Raw genomic sequence first — 20,170 nt, 5'->3', positions numbered from 1 at the left:
CTCGCCCCGAAAGCCCCGCGGGTGCGGGCTCGGTGTGCCCGCTGTGCCCGGGAAGGCGGCAGTGCCCGGGCTGGGCACCGCGCTGGACACGGTACCGGGGGCGCAGACCCGCACAAAACTGCCCCAAGGAGAGACGCGACGGGGGAACAAGCGACCGGGGCTTTGTCACCGCAGCACCTCCGGTACAGCCGCGGTACCCGGTGCGAGCTCCCGCGGCAGCGCGGGCAGTGCCTGCTCCCCCGTGCCCCAGTTTAAGCTGTTTTCCCAACCTGAGTGCGGTGCTGTCCCAGCACGGACCTGCAGGCGCTGCCCGCTGCCACCCGATCGCTGCCCACGGCCCCGCGGCTCCGGGCAGCGGCAGCGCCCCGGAGAACCGAGCGGGCCGGAGCTCGGCGCGCCCGCGGCCCCGCTCCCGGCCCCGCTCCCCCGACAAGGCGGGCGCCACGGGCCGGAGCCCCCGCGGTGCCGGCAGGGGCGCACCCCGCGCTTACCGCCGCGGGTTCCGCAGCTGCACCGTCTCCATGGCGCTCTGTCGGCGAGCCGGGTCCCCGCTCACTGCTCCATGGCACCGCTCCGCCGCCGCTTCCGCCCGCCGCCGGATGCCGGCGGGGAGCGCCCGCCCCGGGCCGCAGGCAGGGGCGCGGCTTCCCGGGCGCGGCGGCGGCGGCGCGATGGCCGCGTCCCCCGGTGCGCTGCGCCGGGCCGGCAACGACGAGTTCCGCCGCGGGCAGTACGGCCCGGCCGCCGAGCTCTACTCGCGGGCGCTGGAGCAGCTGGAAGCCGCAGGTAGGGCACGACTCGGGGCGGGCGGGCGGGGGCACCGCTGTGGATCGCGGCTGAACTCCGCGTGTGCCCCGCGCAGGGGATGCCAGCGCCGAGGAGCGCAGCGTGCTGCTGGCCAACCGCGCCGCCTGCTACCTCAAGGACGGCGCCTGCAGCTTCTGCGTGGCCGACTGCACCAGGTGAGCGGCGGCGGGGCCGGGGACACCGGCGGGGCCGGGGACAGCGCTCAGCCGCGTCCCCCGGCGGGGCGGGGCGGGCGGAGGAGCGGCGGCCGCGGGGCGCGCTGGCTCACAGCGCTCCGTGCCCTCCGCAGCGCCCTCGAGCTGGTCCCGTTCGGCATCAAGCCCCTGCTGCGGCGGGCAGCGGCGTACGAGGCGCTGGAGAGGTACGCGCTGGCCTATGTGGACTACAAGACGGCGCTGCAGGTGGACTGCTCCGTGCAGGCGGCACACGATGGAGTCAACAGGTGAGGAACGCGCGGCAGGCAGCACCCAAAGGCTCGGGGGTACGAGCTGGGTGCTGCTGCTCGAACCGTGCTCAGCCCTGCTGCCCTGGCTGGAGCAAGCTGGGTCCCAAGCACAGCAGTGAAGCAAGGCCTGGCCATGCTCCCTGTGCCTGCTAGTGCCTGCATTTCAGGGTGATGGTCGAGGTCTGGGAATGACTTTTGTGGGATTGCTTTTGCTTTTCTCAGTATCTCGTTTAAAGGCAATAATGAACTGAAGTTCAGTACCCTGTCCTTTAAGCCTCCCTGAGTTTACAGGATGCTGTAGTTCTGTTCTCTTTCTGGTGCCCTCTGCTTCACTGCATGCCTTGCCAGACCAAGGAGTGAATTGCATGTCTCTTGCTCACCTGAGCAGTCACTGCCCCAGCCCATTCCTGTTGCATTTTTAGCCCTGGTGGTGTGAAGATAATCTTTTCACAAATGTCTGTAGAATGAACCTAGCTGAGATGAACGTAAAGAAGATAGGAGACAGAGAGATGCTGTTCTTAATACACAAGCCAGGTTAAAAGTGACCCTGGAGCTGCATGGCCCATCCAGCCAACAGCCAGGGTGACTGGGAGCTGTCTCTTCCAGGATGACCAAAGCCCTGCTGGAGAAGGATGGTGTGAACTGGCGTCAGAAGCTCCCTCCAATCCCCACAGTGCCTATTTCTGCCCAGATGAGGTGGAGCATTCCTTCTGCCCAGGCCCCTGGGGCAAGCACTCCTCCTGCAACTGCACCACAGGGAGAACTAGGTGAGAACGTGTCCTTGGGCTGGGCAGAGAGCCCTGGAGCTCCCAAGGGTGGTGAACTAGACAGCTGCCCCACCTGCTTGGTGTGTCTGCAGCCAGGGCTGAGGCCTGGAGGAACGCAGGTCTGGTTCTGCTGCAGCCTTTTTGGTTGATTCTGGTTCCTTTGATGTCTCTGTGTCTTGCCTCTGGTATGGGGATATTTGTTTTCTGTGAGGGTGCGATATTCTTGCTGGTTTTATAGAGTTCTGTATCCTTTCACACCATTTCTAGACCAGACTGCTGCTGGCATGGAGAGAGCTAGAATGCTTAAGGAAGAAGGAAATGAATTTGTAAAGAAAGGAAACCATAAAAAAGCAGTTGAAAAGTACACTGAGAGTTTAAAGCTCAACAAGGAATGTGCAACTTACACCAACAGGTACCATTCAGCTCTTTGCCCAGCTACTTCTTGGCCCTGTAGAAAAGCCACCATGGTACTTCCTGGCAGGACTGTTTAATGTTTGCTCCCAAACTAATGAATAAAACAAAACCACCCTCTCAGGTTCACCCCAAGTGCAGCCTCCCCTGTAGTATAACATTGTTTGATCAGGTACTACAGAACCCCTTGGAGACACTCCCCTCTGGGCTGCCAAGGGATTTCTCCCTTGACTGCTTTGTCTGACAGGAGTAGGGTTTGTTGAGTGGTCTCTGCTCTGCTACAAACCACAAACTGCAGACTGCTGTTCTTAAACACTCAAAGTACTTCTAAGGCAACTGCAGCAAGCAGAGCATATGCTGCACTAGCAGAGGCAGGAACCTGCATCCTCCAAGTGCAAGGGCAGCTTCTTTAGCTTTAGAGCAAGTTGCTCTAAACATCTTCCTTTTTGTTTCTTGGGAAAACCATTTCCCTTTTTTCCTCCCTGTAAATGAAACAAACTTGAGCTCAAGAAGTGAGATGGCATAACACAGGAGGATGGTTTTGGAGTCCAGCCTTGTGCTGCACTGACAGCTGCTCTGTGTGTTGTGGCAGGGGCTGCTGCTCTCAGCCCAGGGTCTCTGAGCCAGGTGTGTGTGTGTTGCAGAGCTCTCTGTTACCTGGCCCTGAAGCAATACAAGGAAGCAGCACAGGACTGCACTGAAGCTCTCAAGTTAGACCCTAAGAATGTCAAGGCACTCTACAGGCGTGCTCAAGCACTTAAAGAACTGAAGGTAAGTCAGGAGTTTCTGAAGGGCTTTAGGCTAGGACTGAATGGCTGCTGGTGCATGATCAGAGCCAGAGATACCCTTTAGGGCTTGTTTCTGTGCTAGACATCTACCACCAGACCTTTAAGGACTAAGAGTCAGACATCACTTTGCCATTTGAATCCCTGAGTTTGTCAGCATCAGGTCCTGTTTCTAAAGATGCTGAAGGCAACTGCTTTTCACAGAATATGCTGAGTTGGGAAGGGCCCACAGGGAACCTTGAATCCAACTCCTCACCTGCACAGCACCACCCCCAGCAGCAACATCCTGGGCCCGAGTGTGGTCCAAACACTCCTTGGACTCTGTCAGGCTTGGTGCTGTGACCACATCCCTGGGGAGCCTGTTCCACTGCCCACCCACCCTCTGGGTGAAGAATCTTTCCCTAATACCCAACCCAAACCTCCCCTGACACAACCTCAGGCCATTCCCACAGACCATGGTCACCACACAGACCAGTGTTGTGTTGGGCTTTATCTTTTTGTCTCGTGAGAAATTCTGGAGTCAGTGCTGGGGTAGATACTGCATTGGTGTTGGACTCAGAACTTGGCTGAGTGATGAAATTATCCTCTCAGCCCTAGTTTGAGCATGTTTTAGAACAGCTGCATCAGTGCCAGTGCTTGAGCAGTTACAGAGAGGGAGTCAGGGTTAATTGTGCTGTCTTTACCTCTGTTGCTGGGTAGTAGTTCTGCCTTAGACTGCCTGTTTAATGTACTAACCCTTAAAAAATACTCTCTTTCTAGGATTACAAATCAAGTATTGCCGACATCAAGAGCTTGTTGAAAACTGAACCAAAGAACACAGCTGCACTGAGATTACTGCAAGAGCTGAACAGAGCCTAGGGTAACCAAGCAACAAGGAAAGCTTTCTTCTCCACTGCAGAGGAAAGCTTTCTCCCTTCTGCTGTTGATACAGGGACCAGTCAGTGCAGGACTGGTGTTGAAATCTATCTTCCAGTGCTGCTGAGATCTAAGAGGTTCTGTACCAGCACAATGATTGTTGAGACATAATCTGTATCAAACTCTGTTAAGCTGGCTCTGTGATCATGCATAGTTTTAATGCCCCTCCCCAAGAGGCATTTTTGTTTCATTTTCCTGGTTTAAGTCACCTTGCCTCTAACTATTGGCCTCAGGGACTTTTTACATATTGGCTAAGATGCACAGGAATTGGCTGTTCCTATCTGAAGAGCTACAAACAGAGGGGCTTTAGGCCTTTTTCAGGTGACAGTTTTGCTGCATTTGTGCTGCTATTACTGAAAGAAGGTGGCTGCAAGTTGCCAGAGCACCACATACCCTTCTTGTGACAGGGGCACAGTTACTTGCACAGGGCCAAGCTTGTTCCCTCTCCCCCTTGATGCCTGCTGGCCCTCAGCTGGGTTCTGCTGCTTAGTGTGGCTGGGCAGATGTTTACAGTAGCATCTTTCTTTTAATTATTCTGCACATTTAAGAAAACAGCAGCAAGTTAAGCCTGCCTTGTTACACTGTGCACTATTCTTTCAGATTCTGAGTGCTTGGGAATTTTGCAATTTTTTTTGTGGGTTTGTTTTTATTTTTTTAAAACCACTTTAGCTCCTCTGTGCCTTTTGGAGCAGTTGCTATGGGGTGTTACAGGGAGGAAAATATGCAGTAACACCCCAGCTGACATCTGGCTTACTTCTTCAATGCATGTTTAAATTTCTCCTGATCTGGTATTGATGGCACTGAGTTTAAATGGTAGATAAAGAGATACTTGGAGTTACTCTGTGAACTGTTTAAACCTGTTCTCATTAAAACCATGTTTATTTTCACTCTAGGACTGTGTCTTTTGTGATGGATGGAATAGGGAAAGGGAAAGACTTGTTTAACCACTTCATACTGTCACCCCTGTTTGTCTGAAGCACTGCACAGTGCCTTTCTCTTTCAGACAGTGACCTCAGCTCATAGCTACCATTAAAATTGGAGTTTGGAGAACCAGAAACCCTGCAGCTCCTGGGACACTGGGAGTGGGAAACTCATGCCAAGGAGAGCACAGCACTTCATCAGGGTTTCCAGCCATTGCTCAGCCTTGCACTCTGCCTCAGCTAGTAAGATGCTGGGCAATGCTAGACCTGATCCAACTCAGAATACAGACCAGGGAACAGAAGCTAGCCCTGGGTCAGGGTTCAAAAATCCTTGTTTCCTGCCTTGCCTCTCCCAGCAGTGTTTCAGACAGGTACCCCACTGAATTGAATCTAGAGAGCAATCACTCTAATGCCATTGAAGACAAAGACTTCTTACACCTCAGCCTGACATTAAACAGCTTTTTGTAGGTCCCAGGGCTGTGCTCCATCAGCTGTAATGGGCCAGGGCTAGGAACAAGTCCTCCCTGAGGGGCACAAATTGCTCCATTCACTGCATTCCTGCTTCTAAGCGTGGCAGCTCCATTGATCCCACAGCCAGCCCGTGCCCAGGCTCTTAGCAGGTGTGATGGATTTCAGGGTGGGGAAGCACACAGCAGTGCATAGATAGCAGAGAAAGGTCACAGAATCCAGGAGCACGACTGGCTTCACTTGATTAAGAGCTATCCTTTTGGCAGCCCTGCTGTTACCTGAGTGGCAGATACCTGCACTTCTCAACAGCAGCTCAATACAGCACCCTCAGCAGCAGCAGTCACCATCTTCCCCTCAAAACAGCAGTTTTGTTTGTGCCTGATACCAAAGATTTCCCCAGCAGTAGCACCAGGTGGACAAAGGTCATGGCCAGCAACAAGACCCTGCTGCAAGCTCAGGGTCACTTGTGGTGAAGCTGAGGTGCTGCTGTCTGTGCAGAACACTGCCCAGGTGGGCAGAGGTGGTGCTGGCCACAGGGCACCACCATCATCTGCCCCATGCACAAACAGAGCTGTTCCAGACTCATTGGCATTGCTGCCTCAACTCCCCAGAGCCTCAGGCTTCACCAGGGACTGCAGCCAGGGAGCTACTCTGAATAATTTCTAGTATTGTCAGGGAACCAAGTGCCAGCTTCACCTTTTCTGATCGTCATTTTAAAACCTTGTCCTTGTTCACATCCTTTCAGAGGCTATTCTGATATCCCCACATTCCTGGGCCCCACTTTGCATTCCCTCTGATTTTAAAGAGGACTCACCCAGCACAGCCCTCTGGCACTGGAGGTGGTGTCACAGGCACACCTGAACTGCCCTGTTACACCTGAAAAAAGGCTGCAGCCAAGCTAAACAACAGCAGAATGAAGTTTACCTGTACAGCTCCATGCATTACACTCATACAAATACATGTTTTTTCTCTGGAGACCAAGCAGGAAAGCTTCCAGCTGTGACACTTTGAGAGAAACAACAAACTAGGGTCCTGTATATTAAGTGAATTAATGTCCTTTATAAGCATCTCACTGATATCTAAACAGTGAACAGTTCAGGCTAAGGCATCTACTAAGAGGAAAATAAATAAGAAGGTCAGGGGAAGAACTGGTGAAATGAAGGTGAAAAAAAGGGATGATGAAAAGCCCCAGTGAAAAATCCCAGTGGAGCAGAGCAGACACCATGCAGAAGCAAATGTGTAAGTGGCTCTATTAAAATGCTGGGATGAAAACAAAAGGTAGGAGGGGTGACTCAGCAGGGAGCTGAAGAGAGAGTATGATACAGCACAGAAGGAAGATTGAGACAGCAAAAGCAGCACAAGCCGCACGGAAAGAAGGTGGGTGGTGCTGGTGGAGGTGTGCTCCTGCCAGCTGGAGGAAGCAGTCAAGTGAGGTCAGTGCATCACCAGCCTCAAGTACCAAGGAGTCTCCAGGGACTGAAATTCCTTCCCTAACTAGGAAGAGCAGAGGATTAAGGCCAGGTTGATGACAGCAACACGCAGCAATAACAGGTCCCAGCTCCCCCTGCAAGCAGGGTGTGTCCCCGTGGGACATGACGCAGTCATGAATGCTTGCAGGCCCTTCAGTGACTCCTTGGAACTGCTGGTCAGAGGTGCACATTGAAAACACAGCTTTTGATTTACAGCCACTCCACAATACCTCAAAAAGCTGATCTTGTGCACCACAGACACATAGACAGACCCTATGGTGACCAGCAGGAGACTCTAAGGCCACTGCTGCAGGTATACAAGGTTCATTACAAGAGGAGAACAGCAGCAATCCACCCTGTTTTGCTTAAATCTATCCTCCTAGGGAATCAGAAGGGATTAGAGGAGCCTGTTGGTTGGCAATTTGTTAATGTAATCCTGTATGTCCCTTCTGTCAGCTCTCCAGACTGACACCCCACCAGCACCACAAACTTGGATCACTAATTTCTGCAGCCTGAGTCCATCCCTCCTCCTGCAAGAAGCAAAGTGTTGGCTGTCTTTCTGCCAAGGGGACTAACCCATTTGTGGGGGTGGAGGTATGGTGGAGGTATCAGTTCTTTATTAGTGTCAGCTACACAAACAAATAAAACTACAGAACTCAATAAATTCACTAAATAATGATTCATCAGCACTCATCATTTCCTGCGCAGCTGACCCAGGCTGGATTCCACACTACATTTCACAAGGTGCTTTCAGTGGTGAGAAGAGATTTAATGTGAGGATTCTTACAGGTGCAGGAGGAAGCAATTCCACAGGGGTTACAATACACACACACAATAGGATGGGGCATTTGAAGACAAGCCAGGGTCACTGTATGGCTGTGATTCCAACAGCATGGTGGGGTTCCTGCTCCTGTTTTTCAATATCAACATTCTCAGGGCTTGCTCTCAGTCCCACAGCCTGCAAGAAACAGAGAACCCACATACAAAATTTTCAACTGCTAAAGGAAAAGCTTCACCCAGAAAGGATGAAATTCACCTGAACGTGGATTAACACAGTTACTTTGATATATAAATCAAGAAAATATCTGACATATCTTCAAAGGGGTACACACAGCCTGAATTGCTCTGTTAGTGTGTCTATCCCAGCCTCAGCAGCGGGGACAGCTCTCCTGATCAAGCACACAAAGGATATTTTATAGGGTATCTACTGTCAAGGTTCTGCAAAAAACCCCACTGGGACTTCCCAGGAAAGACTGTGCTGGTCTGCACCAGACTTACAGGAAAGCAAGGACCTTTCCTATATTCCTTTCTGGTAGCAGAGTCATTGCCCCCATCAACATAAAAAGAACCCACACAGCTCTCTGCAGTAAAACTAAGTCCAGAAAACAGAGGATGCAGTTTAAGAAATGGAATATTACAGTCAAGGACACCAACATTGCTCATTAAACCTTGCTTGGCCTGGATGAGAAACCCAATGCCCAGTTTCAGAGTCAGAAACCTTTGAGCACAGCAGGCTGCCAGCACCCACCTGGAGTCACGGCAGGAAGGGCCCGGCGCTGCCCTTGAGGGTTGGCTCGGCGCTGTGGTGTGCCTGGAGAACCGTGACCGCCTCCTCGATCTGCAGCACAGCATGGGGAGAGGGTGAGGTGCTCCAGAGTAAAACTGCACTGCACCAGGAACTCAGCATTTCAGGTCCCACTGTGGCCTCCTCACAGACCCGCTTTCAAAAGGTCAAGGACTTGAATAGCTACAAAATCCAAGCCTGCTGCTTCTGCAGGAGACTGATCAGCCCAAAGACCATTTCTGTCTCTTACCAAGGGAAATTCTGGGGCATCTCTCCTTTATTATCAAGTCAGATTTCACAGGTGAAGCTACCTGACACCACCCAGCGGAGCCCAGGCTCCTCAAAAAGCAGCAGTGGAAAGGCAGAAGTGGCTCCTGTCTCCAAGGAGCAACAAAAAGATGCAGTCAATTCACTCCAACTACTTTGATGGGAACAAAAGCTAAATATTCACCAGAATTAAGAAGGAAACTGAAGAAACACTGCAGAGAGGCAGCAGTTTGTCTGGTTTCTAATCTGAGGAAAAAGCATCCTCCTGGCTGCTTCCATGCAGAGATGCCACCCTGCTTTTCCCCTGTGGCTTCCCAGCCACCTCCAAACCACCCTCAAGCCTGGCCTGGGCTCTCAGGGAGCTGCTTCCAGCTCCTCCTTTTGCTGAAGGCAGGCAGGCATTCAGGCTCTGGGTGTGGTGACATCAACCTGGGGCTCCTTTTTCACTTGAAAATAAAAGCAGCAGCTACTTGCTGTCCCTGCAGTGATCAGTGTCCTGGGCTGTGCTCACCTTTCCTAGCAGCAGCAGGTGATCAGCCCTTGGGAAAGGGATTTGTTTTACCTTGGAGCGCAGGGAGTCAGGGGACTCCAGGAGCAGCAGCAGCTCGGAGTTGTCGATCTCCAGCAGCATCCCAGTGATCTTGCCAGCCAGGGAGGGATGCATCACGTGGATCAGGGGATACAGGCGTTCACCTGCGCCAAACACCAGCGAGGACATGAGCACTATGCAAACTCTCCTGCATTTTCAATCCCACTGCAAGCCCTCCTGCCCTGTCAGCTGAAATGGGATGCAGGGGTGGTGATGGTGGTGGAAAAACCACTGCACACAAGCAAAGCTACCTCAGCATGCCACAGCAACAGGAAGCTGCTGGGTGCAGTCAGCAGCGGGCATCTACAGTGGGCACAGGGCAGTGGAGCTGTGCACACCTGCCCACCTGTGAAGAGCTGGAAGTGCCAGTTTCTGCAGGAGCAGTTTGCTCCTGGGGAGGAAAAAGCTGGTCTGTGACCTGCTGTGCTTTGGCCAGGCCAAGCAATGCTGTCCCATACCAGGGCACTGCCTGCTGCTCCACGGAACACCTGAAACCCAAGGGTTGTGTGGCACAGGTGACCTTCACCTTCACCCCCATGGCCACCAAGGTGTTCATCAGTGCCCAGGAGCAGCAATACAGGATGGTTCAGAGCTCAGGCGAATTGCAAATGCCCTGGCATGGCCTGGCAGCACAGGCAGGGTGGGTGAAGCTCTGCCCCTCTGCAAAGCTTCCCCAGACACTGTCTCACTGCCAGGCAGCTCACACAGACAGGGAGTGGTTTTATTGCTCCCATCCAGTTTCAGCACAGACTGAATTTATTATTGTTTTAAAGCAGCATAATATCAGAGCAATCCCACAAAGCCTTACAGCTTCTCCCAGCAGTTAAGTCTGCCCTGGTGCATGCAAGCCCACATGCCCCCAGGGCCCTGCAGCTGGACCTGCTCCAGCAGAGCAGCCTGGCACCCACCAATCATTTGCTTCTGCTCCTGTGGAGGGGCTGCTGCAAGCAAGGATGCTGTCAGTGGCTCCTGCCCCTGGATACGCACAGCAGGTTCTCCCACCTGGAGGAAAAACAGGGAAGAACAACAACCAAAGACTGGAAGGGATGTGAGTTACCTGGCTTGCAGGAAAGGTGCTCAATAACAACCACAATGGGGCGTTTCAGCCTTCCAAGACACTAAGCACTGTCTGTTTGTATTCAAATACCAGCTTCCAGAAGAGCTGGAGTCAAGCACTAGAGCTGTGTGGCTACTGGAGCCACAGCCCCCAAAAGCCCCTGGGAAAGGTCCCCACAGCTCCCCTCACAGAGTCACGGGCATCCCTGGGGTCAGCAGCCTCATTATCCCAGAGCAGGACCAGGAATGTCACATTGTGGTGGCTGCAGAGCACGTACCTGTGGGGCCACCATGGGTGGCATGTGCCCCATGGGCTGCATGTTCCTGGCAGATGAGGAGTACTTGTACTGCTGGGCACCCCGTGGCAGGGCAGACGAGGAGGGCACCCGGGTGCTGACCGTCTGCGTCCCAATGTTGGCTGCAATGGGGACAAGAACGTTTGTGAGGAGTCCTTAAATGCATGCCTGTGCCAAGGAGGATGAAGCCACAAGGACAGTGTGCTTGTCTGGAGGGCCTGAAAAGTCCTGCATGGGCTCAAAGCTGCCCCCAGGTCCAAGGCAGCTTCCCCAGGACAGGCAGGGCACTGCCACCCTTGGGGTGGGGTGGTCTGATGCTGTGCAGAGGGCAGGAGAGCTGGCAAAGGCACCCACACCTCGGCATCTCTGCTCCACAAACCCATCTGCATCAGCAGCCAGAGAATGGGAACAGCACTGAGGAGGGTGGGCAGCAAGACCCTTCTCTCCCAGCTCCTCCTGAAGGGAGGTGAAGGCAGAGAAATGAGAGGACAATGACAAAAGGAGAGGGGACAAACCACAGACAGCCCTACTGGTCTCACTGCTCACTTCAGCAATCAGACACTCAATGCCAAAGACAACTTTGGGCAAAATGCCATGAAGATGGGAAGGCTGTAGGCAGTCACTACCAGGTGGTTGTGTGTGGAGGGGACACCCCAAGACCCAAGGCCAGCCTCAGCACAGCCAGGCACTGGGGATGCCAGCAAGGTCTGGTTCTCAGCTCCAAAGCCCTCTAACATGAGGCTTGGTGCTGGCAGCAGCTCAGCCAGAGCCTGTAAGATCCCCTTCCTGAGCCCCAGAGATCCTTTCCCACCCTCTGCCTTTGTCCAAGCACTAAGCCCAGGTGCTGTGGCTGCATCCCCATCTGCTTTAGGGATCATATTGAAGGCATAGCCACCAACAAGACCAATCTTCACTTCAGAGACCTGTCCCATTACCTGGACAGACCCCAACCTTCCCCAAAAGTTACATATTGAGTTCCTACAGACACCACTCCAGCTCCATCCCCCCCACCATCAGACTCCTCCACGAGCAATCCACAAACCCACCCATCCTCAGCGGAGGCCTGAGCTCACAGTAGGCGCCCTTGCCACCTCGGCGATGTCCCAGCTGGATGTCGTGGGGCTCCTTCCCCCACTCCCCCACTCTCTGGGCCTGGGGGGGCACGCGGGGCACCTGTGTGGAGGCCTGCCTGGTGGTGCTGATGTTGGACAGCAGGCGCCGGGGGGGCACGGCAGCCCTCAGGATGGGGGTGGCCTCAGGATACACTGCTGTAGACAGAGAACACAAACAATGAAGCTGCTTGGTAGAAAAGGGACGGAAGGAGACGTGGGGGAGTGACTGTGGCTGAGGACAGTTCAGGAGCACCTCACCTCTGGTGTCACTGCCAATCCCTCACCTCCTGGTGCCCATCACCATGACCCTGCACCAAACCCCTGCACACTTTTCCAAGATAAACCCCCGTGGTCACACACTTGGTGCTGCTTTTAAAGACCCTCAGTCCGTGACAGAGGCCAGCTCATGCCAAGAGCCCCCGGGGAGAGGCAGGCAGACTCACAGGGAGGGCGGGAGGGCTGCGCACTCCAGCGAGTGGCAGGGCGGACTGGGACAACGGGGCTGGGGCCGTAGAAGGCAGCTCTGGTTTGTGGCTGGGGAAGAAGAATGCATTATCCACCCTGACTGGGGAGCAGAGCTGAGCCAGAACTAACCCGGAGCCTCTTGGTGGCTGCTGCACACAGACAGACAAGCCAAAACCATGCTCTGCAGGGTGCCAAGCTCCAGCCCTGCTGTCAGCATGTCCTCCAGCAGCTCCATTTAATTTCGCTGTAACCCTTCTCCTTTGCTCTCCATGCTCACACCCTCCCAGCAAACTCCTCCTTGCTTCCCTCCTCTGCGGAGCAGCATGAAATCCCCAGCCCATTTCCTGGAGCACCTGCATCCTCCCCTGCTGCCCACATGGAAGCCCAGGCACATCCCACCGGTTCCACAGGGTGTGCTCAGATCTGTCCCAACCCAGGCTCTGCTTCCCAGCCCGACTGCCACCCTGCTCCTGGGCGGACTGGGGTCCCAGTGCAAGGCTGCCACTGGGGAGCAGGACTCACCTGGGGCATAGGGGGTAGGAAGTACCCTGGGGGGGTCTGGAAAGAGCCCAGGAGAGGGCCGGGCAGGGCCCTCATGGTGGCCAATCTCTGCATGTACTGGTTGGTGAGGATTGCTTTCCGCTCCTCCTTCCTCTGAGCGAGCGCGACGTAGAGAGGCTTGGTGCTGACAATGCGCCCGTTCATTTCTGTCACGGCCTTGGTAGCCTCCTCTGGGGAGGAAAAACATACAAACCCAAAGCCTTTGCTGCGGCCACCCTCTGTCATCACCTAAAACAGTATTAGAAGAAGACAGCTAAGTCCACAGATCACTGCAGCATGCACAAAACGCGGCGCAGGGGCTGTGTGTGAGGGATCCAGACACAGGTACCCCATTTCAGCCCCACACACAGGGTGGGATGGGTGGGACTGCACCTCTCTCACAGACAGGTTTCTCTGGGGAAGGGCAGGATTTGCTCATGCAGCAGGTTTGGGAAATGAAAATGGCAGAGCCTGGACCAGCCTGAGATCATCTCAGGGGAATCTGTGCCTCAGCCTCACAGGGCCCATGGGCCAGAAATGCTCTGGAGCTAAACACTGCAGGAGCCAGCAAGGGATGGGGATCAGTGGGACACTGTGCCCCTGATAAGGGCCAGGTAGCATGTGTCCCTGGCAGGTTACAGGTAGCTGACCTTAAAGCAGACCACCCCTTACATGTTGCCTTCCAGAGACTCCTGACACCAGTCCCAGTGATAAGAGTGACACTTCCATGGTGCCCCAAAGCCAAACACCAGCCTGTCACCTCACAGAGAGATGGCCTGTGGGTCATTTTCATTTGTATCAGTGCCACAGAGCAGCTGGGAAATATTCAGAATGTTGCAGCTTTAAGGTCCCATACCTGGCACCTCACCAGGGCTGGGGTAACTCAACAAAGCTACAAAATATTTGCTCCTCAGGGACACTGTGAGGTGAAGCAGCACATCCCTTACACCTGGCTTGAGATACAAGCCATCAGCAGGGAAGTATAATTCAACAGGATGACAATCCCTAGCCATGTCCAAGGGCTGAGTGCACTGGTTCACTGACCCCAGGAGCTCCAGTGGCAGCCCCAGTCCCTCACCTTGGCACTGGTGATGGTGCCATAAGGAGAGAACTCTTTCCTCAGCCTCTCGTCGTCTATCCCATCATCCAAGTTCTTCACATACAGGTTGACTCCCTGCACACAGGTACAAAAAAAGCAGCTTGGGATCCCATAGTTTACAGCAGTTTGTCACACTGGATGCACATTTCACCAGCAGCTCAGCTGGAGGGTGGGACATCCCACAGAGACATCCCTGCAGGAGCAGTGACATGGAGGGGGGCCAGGACTGTGCATAAACTCCACTCAAAGTACAAACACCCCAAGTTAAGAGGGCACCACACCATCACTGTGAACCTGCTGAACCTCATAAAGCTGTCTCATTTCCAGACTAATATTTCTGGAAATTAGCAGACCCATTTGTTCACTTCCCAACATCACCCTGGGTATAAATCTCTCTCCTCTTTCCTGATATTGCTTCCCAGGACATTCCCAGGCAGTGACTGGACCCCTAATTGCAGGAGATACCCCATGTGCTGATCTGCTCTGGAGAGCTCTGTGCTGTCCCCAAGCTGAGAATGTCCCTGGTGCAGACCTGCAGGAAGGAGCCCCCTGCTCTCCCCTTACCTGGTACCTGTTCACCCGCTCCTGCTTCATCTGCTCGAATTTCCTCTTGAGCTCGCTCTGGCGCTCCAGCCGCTTCTGGGCACGGCCCACGTACAGCACCCGCCCGTTGAGCTCCTTCCCGTTCATGTCAGCCACCGCCTGCCAGCGAGGGAAGGGCTCTCAGCCCGGCAGGGAGCCCAGGCCACTGCCCTGCTCTTCACCCACCACCCCAGGGCACTCCCACCACAAGCAGAGACCTGCTCCCCTTGCCAGGTCCTGCCCATCCAGGTACCCAATGCCTGGTACCCAGTGCCAGCTCCCAGACAGGCACAAAGCTGGTGAGATTCCCCCCGAGGAGAGGTGGGAACATCACCAGGTGACAGTTTCAGGGGAGAGCTGGGCAGGGAGGAGCCTCTTGCCTTCTGGGCTTCTTCGTGCTTCTCAAAGTTGACAAATCCAAAGCCCTTGGAGCGGCCGCTGTTGTCCATCATGACCTTGACACTCAATGTCTTTCCTGCAGTAGGGGAGGAAAGTCCAGGCCAGGGGTGCCACCGAGGGGGTGCTGCCAGTGTGCAGTACTGTGCTGGGGAGCCACCCTGAGAGACCAGCCCAGGGAGGCGGCTGGACAGCCATGGCAGCATGGGAGAGCCCAGCAGGAGGACAGACAATGGTTGCACAGGGAACTCCTCCTCCTCCTCCCCACGAGGCAGGGACAGGAGGCTGTGAGGGTTGGTGAGGGTGATCCCTCCAACCTGGGCTGCTGTTCTCATTGCCTGGGGCTCTTCAGCCTCTCCACCCAGTGCAAGGAGTTCCTTTGGCTAGAAAATCACACCTCCTTTACACATGAACACATAGATTGGGTTCATAGGAAGGATAACCACAAATTCCCTGGGATGACACTGAACAAGCATGGACAGTATTGCCCATGGGTTGTCACAACATTAAACCCATCACAAGAGGCATCTTCCTGTAAAAAGCCTGTTTTGTGTAAATTCAGACTCAAGAATTCTTATTCCCAGAGTTCCTGTAACCAGACAGCATGCTGGTAACAAGACAACTTAAACAAAGAACAACCATTCAAAAGAGAAAAAACATACTTTTTTCAAGACAGCAACAAGTACAAGTCCTCTGTCACAGCAGGAAAGCACATGTAACATCCTGACAAATGAAGTGACTGCAGGCCTTTTATGTGGGGGGATGTTCAAACAAGTCACATCTCACCAAGAAAAGGGGATTTCAGCCAAGCACCCCCCCAGTTTCCTTTTCAGTTGCTCCAACTCCAGTTTATCAGACATAAGGATATTACAACAACTGCACTCACCAAACTTGGAGAATATTTCCCTCAGTCTGTCATCATCCATGTCATCCCCAAAGTTTTTGATGTAGACATTGGTGAATTCTATTGCCCGAGCCCCAACCTCTGCCTCACGCTCTTTGCGGGATTTGAAGTGTCCAACAAACCTGTGGGAAGGAAGGAATGGCCTCAAACCCTGCATGTCCCCTGCAGAGGGAAGATGGACTCAGGCACACCTGTCTCAGTACAAGCCAAGAGAGATCCCATCACCTCAGGCCATGCTTTGCTCACTCACAGACTCACCAGAGTTTCACATACAGCAGCTTCAGCATACCCCACTCTGGTGTACATATACACAAATTCCCCCTTGGCACTGCCAAAAGTAGGGATGTGTCACCCCAGGAGACACCAAAAGACTTCAAAGGATGCCACCACCACAGAAGACCCTAAAGGATATCACCAAGTGCCAGCTCTCTTCCTCCAAAGTGTTCTCCAAAACTCTGGGCAGCCCTCAACTTTGTGGGCTGTAGAGAGTGAGGTGATGCAATGCAAGCAGAGAGAGGAACAACAACAAAACCTCTTCCTGCCCAGATTATCTGATGGCAACAGCCAAGATCAAGGACCATCCCCACTTTGTGGGCACTCATTACACACCTCAGCAATAAAAGCCAGCCTGGGGCTGGACTCCTTCCCCACCACCTGGGAACAGCTCCAAACCACTGTCACACTTCCACCAGCACCCACCACAAGTGACTCACTGTCCCAGCAGAGCTGCTGTGCCCAGCAGGGATGGAAAAGGGAAGAACACAGAGCAACAGGAAGGGGATGCCTGAGTGGGGCATGCTCTCACTGCCAACAGTGGACCAAGGAAAGGGAGGAGCAAAGTGAAGTGCAGAGCCCAGACTCCTCTCTCTGGCACTTACACCTTCCTGTCATTGAGCAACATCCCATTCATGGTCTCAATGGCCCGAGTTGCTGCCTCATGTGTCTCAAAGTGGACAAAGCCATAGCCACGGGATCCATTTTCATCACAAACCACCTACAAACACAGCACGAGGGGCAAAGGAAAGAGACACTGGTTTTTATCCATCTTTGTACACAAGTATGTCACAGGAAAACCCATCCTGGGCATTTCCCAGGGGCATTTTCTCTTCCTGACATCCTGCTCCCACTGCAGCTGAGCTCATTGGGGTGCTGGCAGCAGGCCAGGGAGGTGGGCAATCCCAGGACCAGATCCACGTTGCTTTATGGGATATCCAGGAACTTATACCACCCCAAGACCCACATGCCACTGGTATACTGAGCTGGGACAGGATGACACAACATCTCCATGCAGGGACTGAGGAAAAGCCCTCATTCTGAAGGGAAACACAGAAAGGCCTTTTGGCTTCAGAGCAGCTGGGAATTTAAAGGAGATGTGCAAAGTGAAATGAGAAAGTGAATTCCAGCTGGCTGGAGCATGCTTCCAAGAGTGAGGGCAGCTCTGCAGCAAGCCCTCTCCTGCAGGGCACACCTACCTTGCATGACAGGATGTTTCCAAAGGTAGAGAATGTGTCATACAGGGCTTTGTTATCAATGGAGTCATCCAGGTTCTTGATGAAGATGTTTCCAACCCCTGATTTCCTGAGCCCGGGGTCCCGTTGGGACCACATGATGCGGATGGGTCGGCCTTTGATCACCTCGAAGTTCATGGTGTCCAGGGCTCGCTCAGCTGGCAAAGGAGGGGAGGAGAGAGGAGTAACAGAGACAGATCTCCCTCACATCCTGCAGCAGCTGAGATGGGTGCAGGAATCAGGGACAGGGGCTTGTTAACCTAAATGGGATAGGCAGCTCTTCCTCCCCACCCCTCCAGCCACACCACTCTTTGATTAGTTATTTTTTCCATCTCCAAAGCATATCTGACTCCCAAGAATCAACCATTTCACTACAAGCTCCAGTCTGGCAGACGCCCAGCTAATTTACCCAGCAAGGATTTTGGTCTCTAGGGCAACGAAATCAACACCTTCCCATCACTACAGCATGGAACACCTTCCAATTACAGTACTGTGTCATGGCAATGCCTGCCAGGCCTCACTTTACACTGTGAGCCAGTGGGCAGCTGGGTACCCCAGGGGAAGGGCAGAAGGGGTTTTGGTGTCCTTCTCTGATGGAGAAGGAGGGAGGCAACTTTTGCAAGTCACCTTCATCCCCTCATCAGAGCCCAGCAGTTGCATCCTTTCCCAGACCCTAAGAAGAGATGGAAGCAGGATGGGTCACCAAGAGAAAGCAGACTGGGATTAGTTAGAACCAAGCCCCAGCAGCGATGCAGTCATTTCCAACAACTGCTCCCTCCTCTTCCCCTGCCCTCCCTTACCTCACCTGCACACCCAGGGCCCCGCTGTGAGGCAGCTCCTCAGAGCTGTGCCGTGGGGAACGTACCATCCACAGGCTGCTGGAAGTTTATGTAGGCATAACCCAGCGAGCGGCGCGTGGCCATGTCCCGGCACACTCGGATGGACATGATGGGCCCAGCAGGGGAGAACTTCTCGTAGAGCATGGCCTCGGTCACATCTGGGTGCAGGTCTCCCACATAGAGAGAGGCTAAGGGATAGCCAGGGCCACTGGCATTCATGGTCACCCACAGAGCTCAGCTGCAGGAGGAGACAGACCCGAGGCTGCAGGGTGCAGGTTTCAGATGGCCTGCAGTGACCACAGACCCACACTGGGGCTGGCCCCACTGCAGCAGCACAAGTCAAAGCAATGCCCTTCCCACTCAGCAGCACTAGGAACAGGAATGACCCAAGGAAGCTGTAATCCCAAAACTTTCCAGGACATAACAATTTTGGTGCAAAAGTTGAGCTGGGATCTGCACCTCACAGCCCTTGCACACCCTGGAAGGATGCAGAGGGACACACCACAGACATTTGCTCCTTAAAACACTCAAACCCCAAGAGAAAGAAAATGGAGTTTAATTCCTCAGAAGGTAAACAGCCCTTCTCCACCAGAGGCTTCCATTTTAACTCCTTAATGGCTCCCTCCAGCCAGAACAGACCCGAGGAGTGGGGTTTGTACTGATGCCCAGGGAGCAGAACTGCAGCCCACACCGCTCCCTGCAATCAACTCCAACCCTAAAAAGGCAGACACGGGGTTTTAGCCACCCTTTCCCAGTTTCTCAGCTTGTTGACTACTGTTCCCAGGGCAGGCAAATTGATACTCAGTCTCTGCCTGGTTTCAGTTGAGTATAAAGTTCTGTGAGGACAACAGTTCTTGCCTGATACCCCCGGGGTACTGTCTAGGAACACAGAAATGCAGGTGCTGCCCCAAAAACTTATAAATCCATCCTTGGGGCTCTTACCTGAAAGCTCAAAAGTCCTGAGGCACTTGTTTAGATACCTATAGATACCCCAAATAAACACGCATATATAGGATAAGTGCATCGAGCAGTCCCCCGGCCACAGGCAGGTCCCCACGGCGGGCAGCCCACGGCAGAGCCGCGCACCGGCTCCGTGACACAGCCCCGCTCCTCGCACCGCCCACAGAGCCCCAAAACAAGCACAGGGGAACAGAGCAGCCCCAGAGCCCCTTCACAGCCAGCGGGGCAGGGAGGGAAGGGAGCTGGAACGGGGAGGAGGCGGCCGGAGCGGCGAGGGGCAGCGGCCGGGCAGGGGCGGCACAGCCCCGCCGGGGAGCCAAGGACAGCGCACACCGGCGGACACGGGACGGGGCTGCAGAGGGGCGCTGCTCACCCTGCCCGGGGACCCTGGGGGACCCCCGGCCACCCCCGCCCCGCAGAAACAGCCCCGGCAGCCGGAGCCGGGGTCTGGGAGCCGGCCCCGCACTCACACCGAGCGCTCGCCGCGGCAGCGCTGCTCCAGCACTGCCCCTGCCGGCAGCGCCCGCCTCTTCCGCGGGAGCCCCGGGGGCGGGCGGGACCCCCGCCCCACCCCGGCCAGGTGGGACCCCCGCCCCCGCCCCACCCCGGCCAGGTGCGGCCCTGCCCCGCCCCGGGCGGAGCGGACACCCCGCGGACAGGGCAGGGCGGGTCCGGCCGGGCAGCGGCGGCCCCCGCGCAGCTGAGCGGCTCCGGGGTTCAGCAGACGCATCTCCTCATCTCCGCATCTCCTCATCTCCGCGTCTCCGCGAACCGCAGCTCCTGCGCAGCCCGTGCCTTCCCAAACGAAGGGCAGGGGAATCGCGCTCCGTGTCGCCCTGGAACACTGACAGCGTGTCCCACCCACGCGCTTTTAGGAAATCACATGCATCTTCTGGTACGTAATTCCCTGAAGTTAAGGAGTACAGGCAGGAGCCGTACGCAGCCCGGTTACAAATCCCTCATCACCGCCTGCTCACGCACTGCCAAACTCCACAGCAATCTCCCG

General features: G+C 54.6%; 3 protein-coding genes across 3 annotated transcripts in view; 1 reads left to right on the top strand and 2 right to left on the bottom strand.

Moving 5' to 3' along the window:
• Positions 1-615, bottom strand: part of STK4 (serine/threonine kinase 4) — a 45,972-nt gene extending 45,357 nt beyond the window's left edge. The window contains exon 1 of the mRNA XM_063404611.1: positions 492-615. Coding sequence (XP_063260681.1) covers positions 492-523 — 32 coding nt within the window. The 5' untranslated portion in view covers positions 524-615. The remainder of the gene's footprint in view (positions 1-491) is intronic.
• TOMM34 (translocase of outer mitochondrial membrane 34) lies at positions 522-5,022 on the top strand. The gene is made up of 7 exons (XM_063404613.1): positions 522-786; positions 863-962; positions 1,097-1,249; positions 1,859-2,019; positions 2,287-2,431; positions 3,075-3,201; positions 3,975-5,022. The coding sequence occupies exons 1-7, from the start codon at positions 522-524 to the stop codon at positions 4,071-4,073; spliced, it is 1,050 nt and encodes a 349-aa protein (XP_063260683.1). The 3' UTR covers positions 4,074-5,022.
• A 2,689-nt stretch (positions 5,023-7,711) lies between these two features.
• Positions 7,712-18,423, bottom strand: PABPC1L (poly(A) binding protein cytoplasmic 1 like). The gene is made up of 15 exons (XM_063404927.1): positions 18,231-18,423; positions 17,330-17,523; positions 16,736-16,851; positions 15,840-15,979; positions 14,938-15,032; positions 14,540-14,677; positions 13,955-14,050; positions 12,859-13,125; positions 12,315-12,405; positions 11,806-12,027; positions 10,742-10,881; positions 10,316-10,409; positions 9,381-9,511; positions 8,516-8,605; positions 7,712-7,945 (listed from the first exon to the last, which is right to left on the bottom strand). Exons 1-14 carry the CDS (start codon positions 18,421-18,423, stop codon positions 8,522-8,524), a joined length of 2,001 nt encoding a protein of 666 aa, XP_063260997.1. The 3' UTR covers positions 7,712-7,945; positions 8,516-8,521.
• Positions 18,424-20,170: the final 1,747 nt, after the last annotated feature.

This window comes from Prinia subflava, chromosome 8 (genome assembly GCF_021018805.1).
Source record: "Prinia subflava isolate CZ2003 ecotype Zambia chromosome 8, Cam_Psub_1.2, whole genome shotgun sequence".
Lineage (NCBI taxonomy): Eukaryota > Metazoa > Chordata > Aves > Passeriformes > Cisticolidae > Prinia > Prinia subflava.
This window is presented reverse-complemented; position numbering and strand designations above follow the sequence as displayed.

Coding starts and splice junctions, on each gene's coding strand:
- PABPC1L (XM_063404927.1), bottom strand. CDS start 18,423: ATGAATGCCAGTGGCCCTGGCTATCCCTTAGCCTCTCTCTATGTGGGA. Junction 14,678..14,937: donor AGCACGAAGAAGCCCAGAAG/GCAAGAGGCTCC, acceptor CCTCGCTGGCAG/GCGGTGGCTGACATGAACGG. Junction 14,051..14,539: donor AGCGGGTGAACAGGTACCAG/GTAAGGGGAGAG, acceptor ACCTGTGTGCAG/GGAGTCAACCTGTATGTGAA.
- TOMM34 (XM_063404613.1), top strand. CDS start 522: ATGGCGCTCTGTCGGCGAGCCGGGTCCCCGCTCACTGCTCCATGGCAC. Junction 2,020..2,286: donor TGCACCACAGGGAGAACTAG/GTGAGAACGTGT, acceptor CACCATTTCTAG/ACCAGACTGCTGCTGGCATG. Junction 3,202..3,974: donor AAGCACTTAAAGAACTGAAG/GTAAGTCAGGAG, acceptor CTCTCTTTCTAG/GATTACAAATCAAGTATTGC.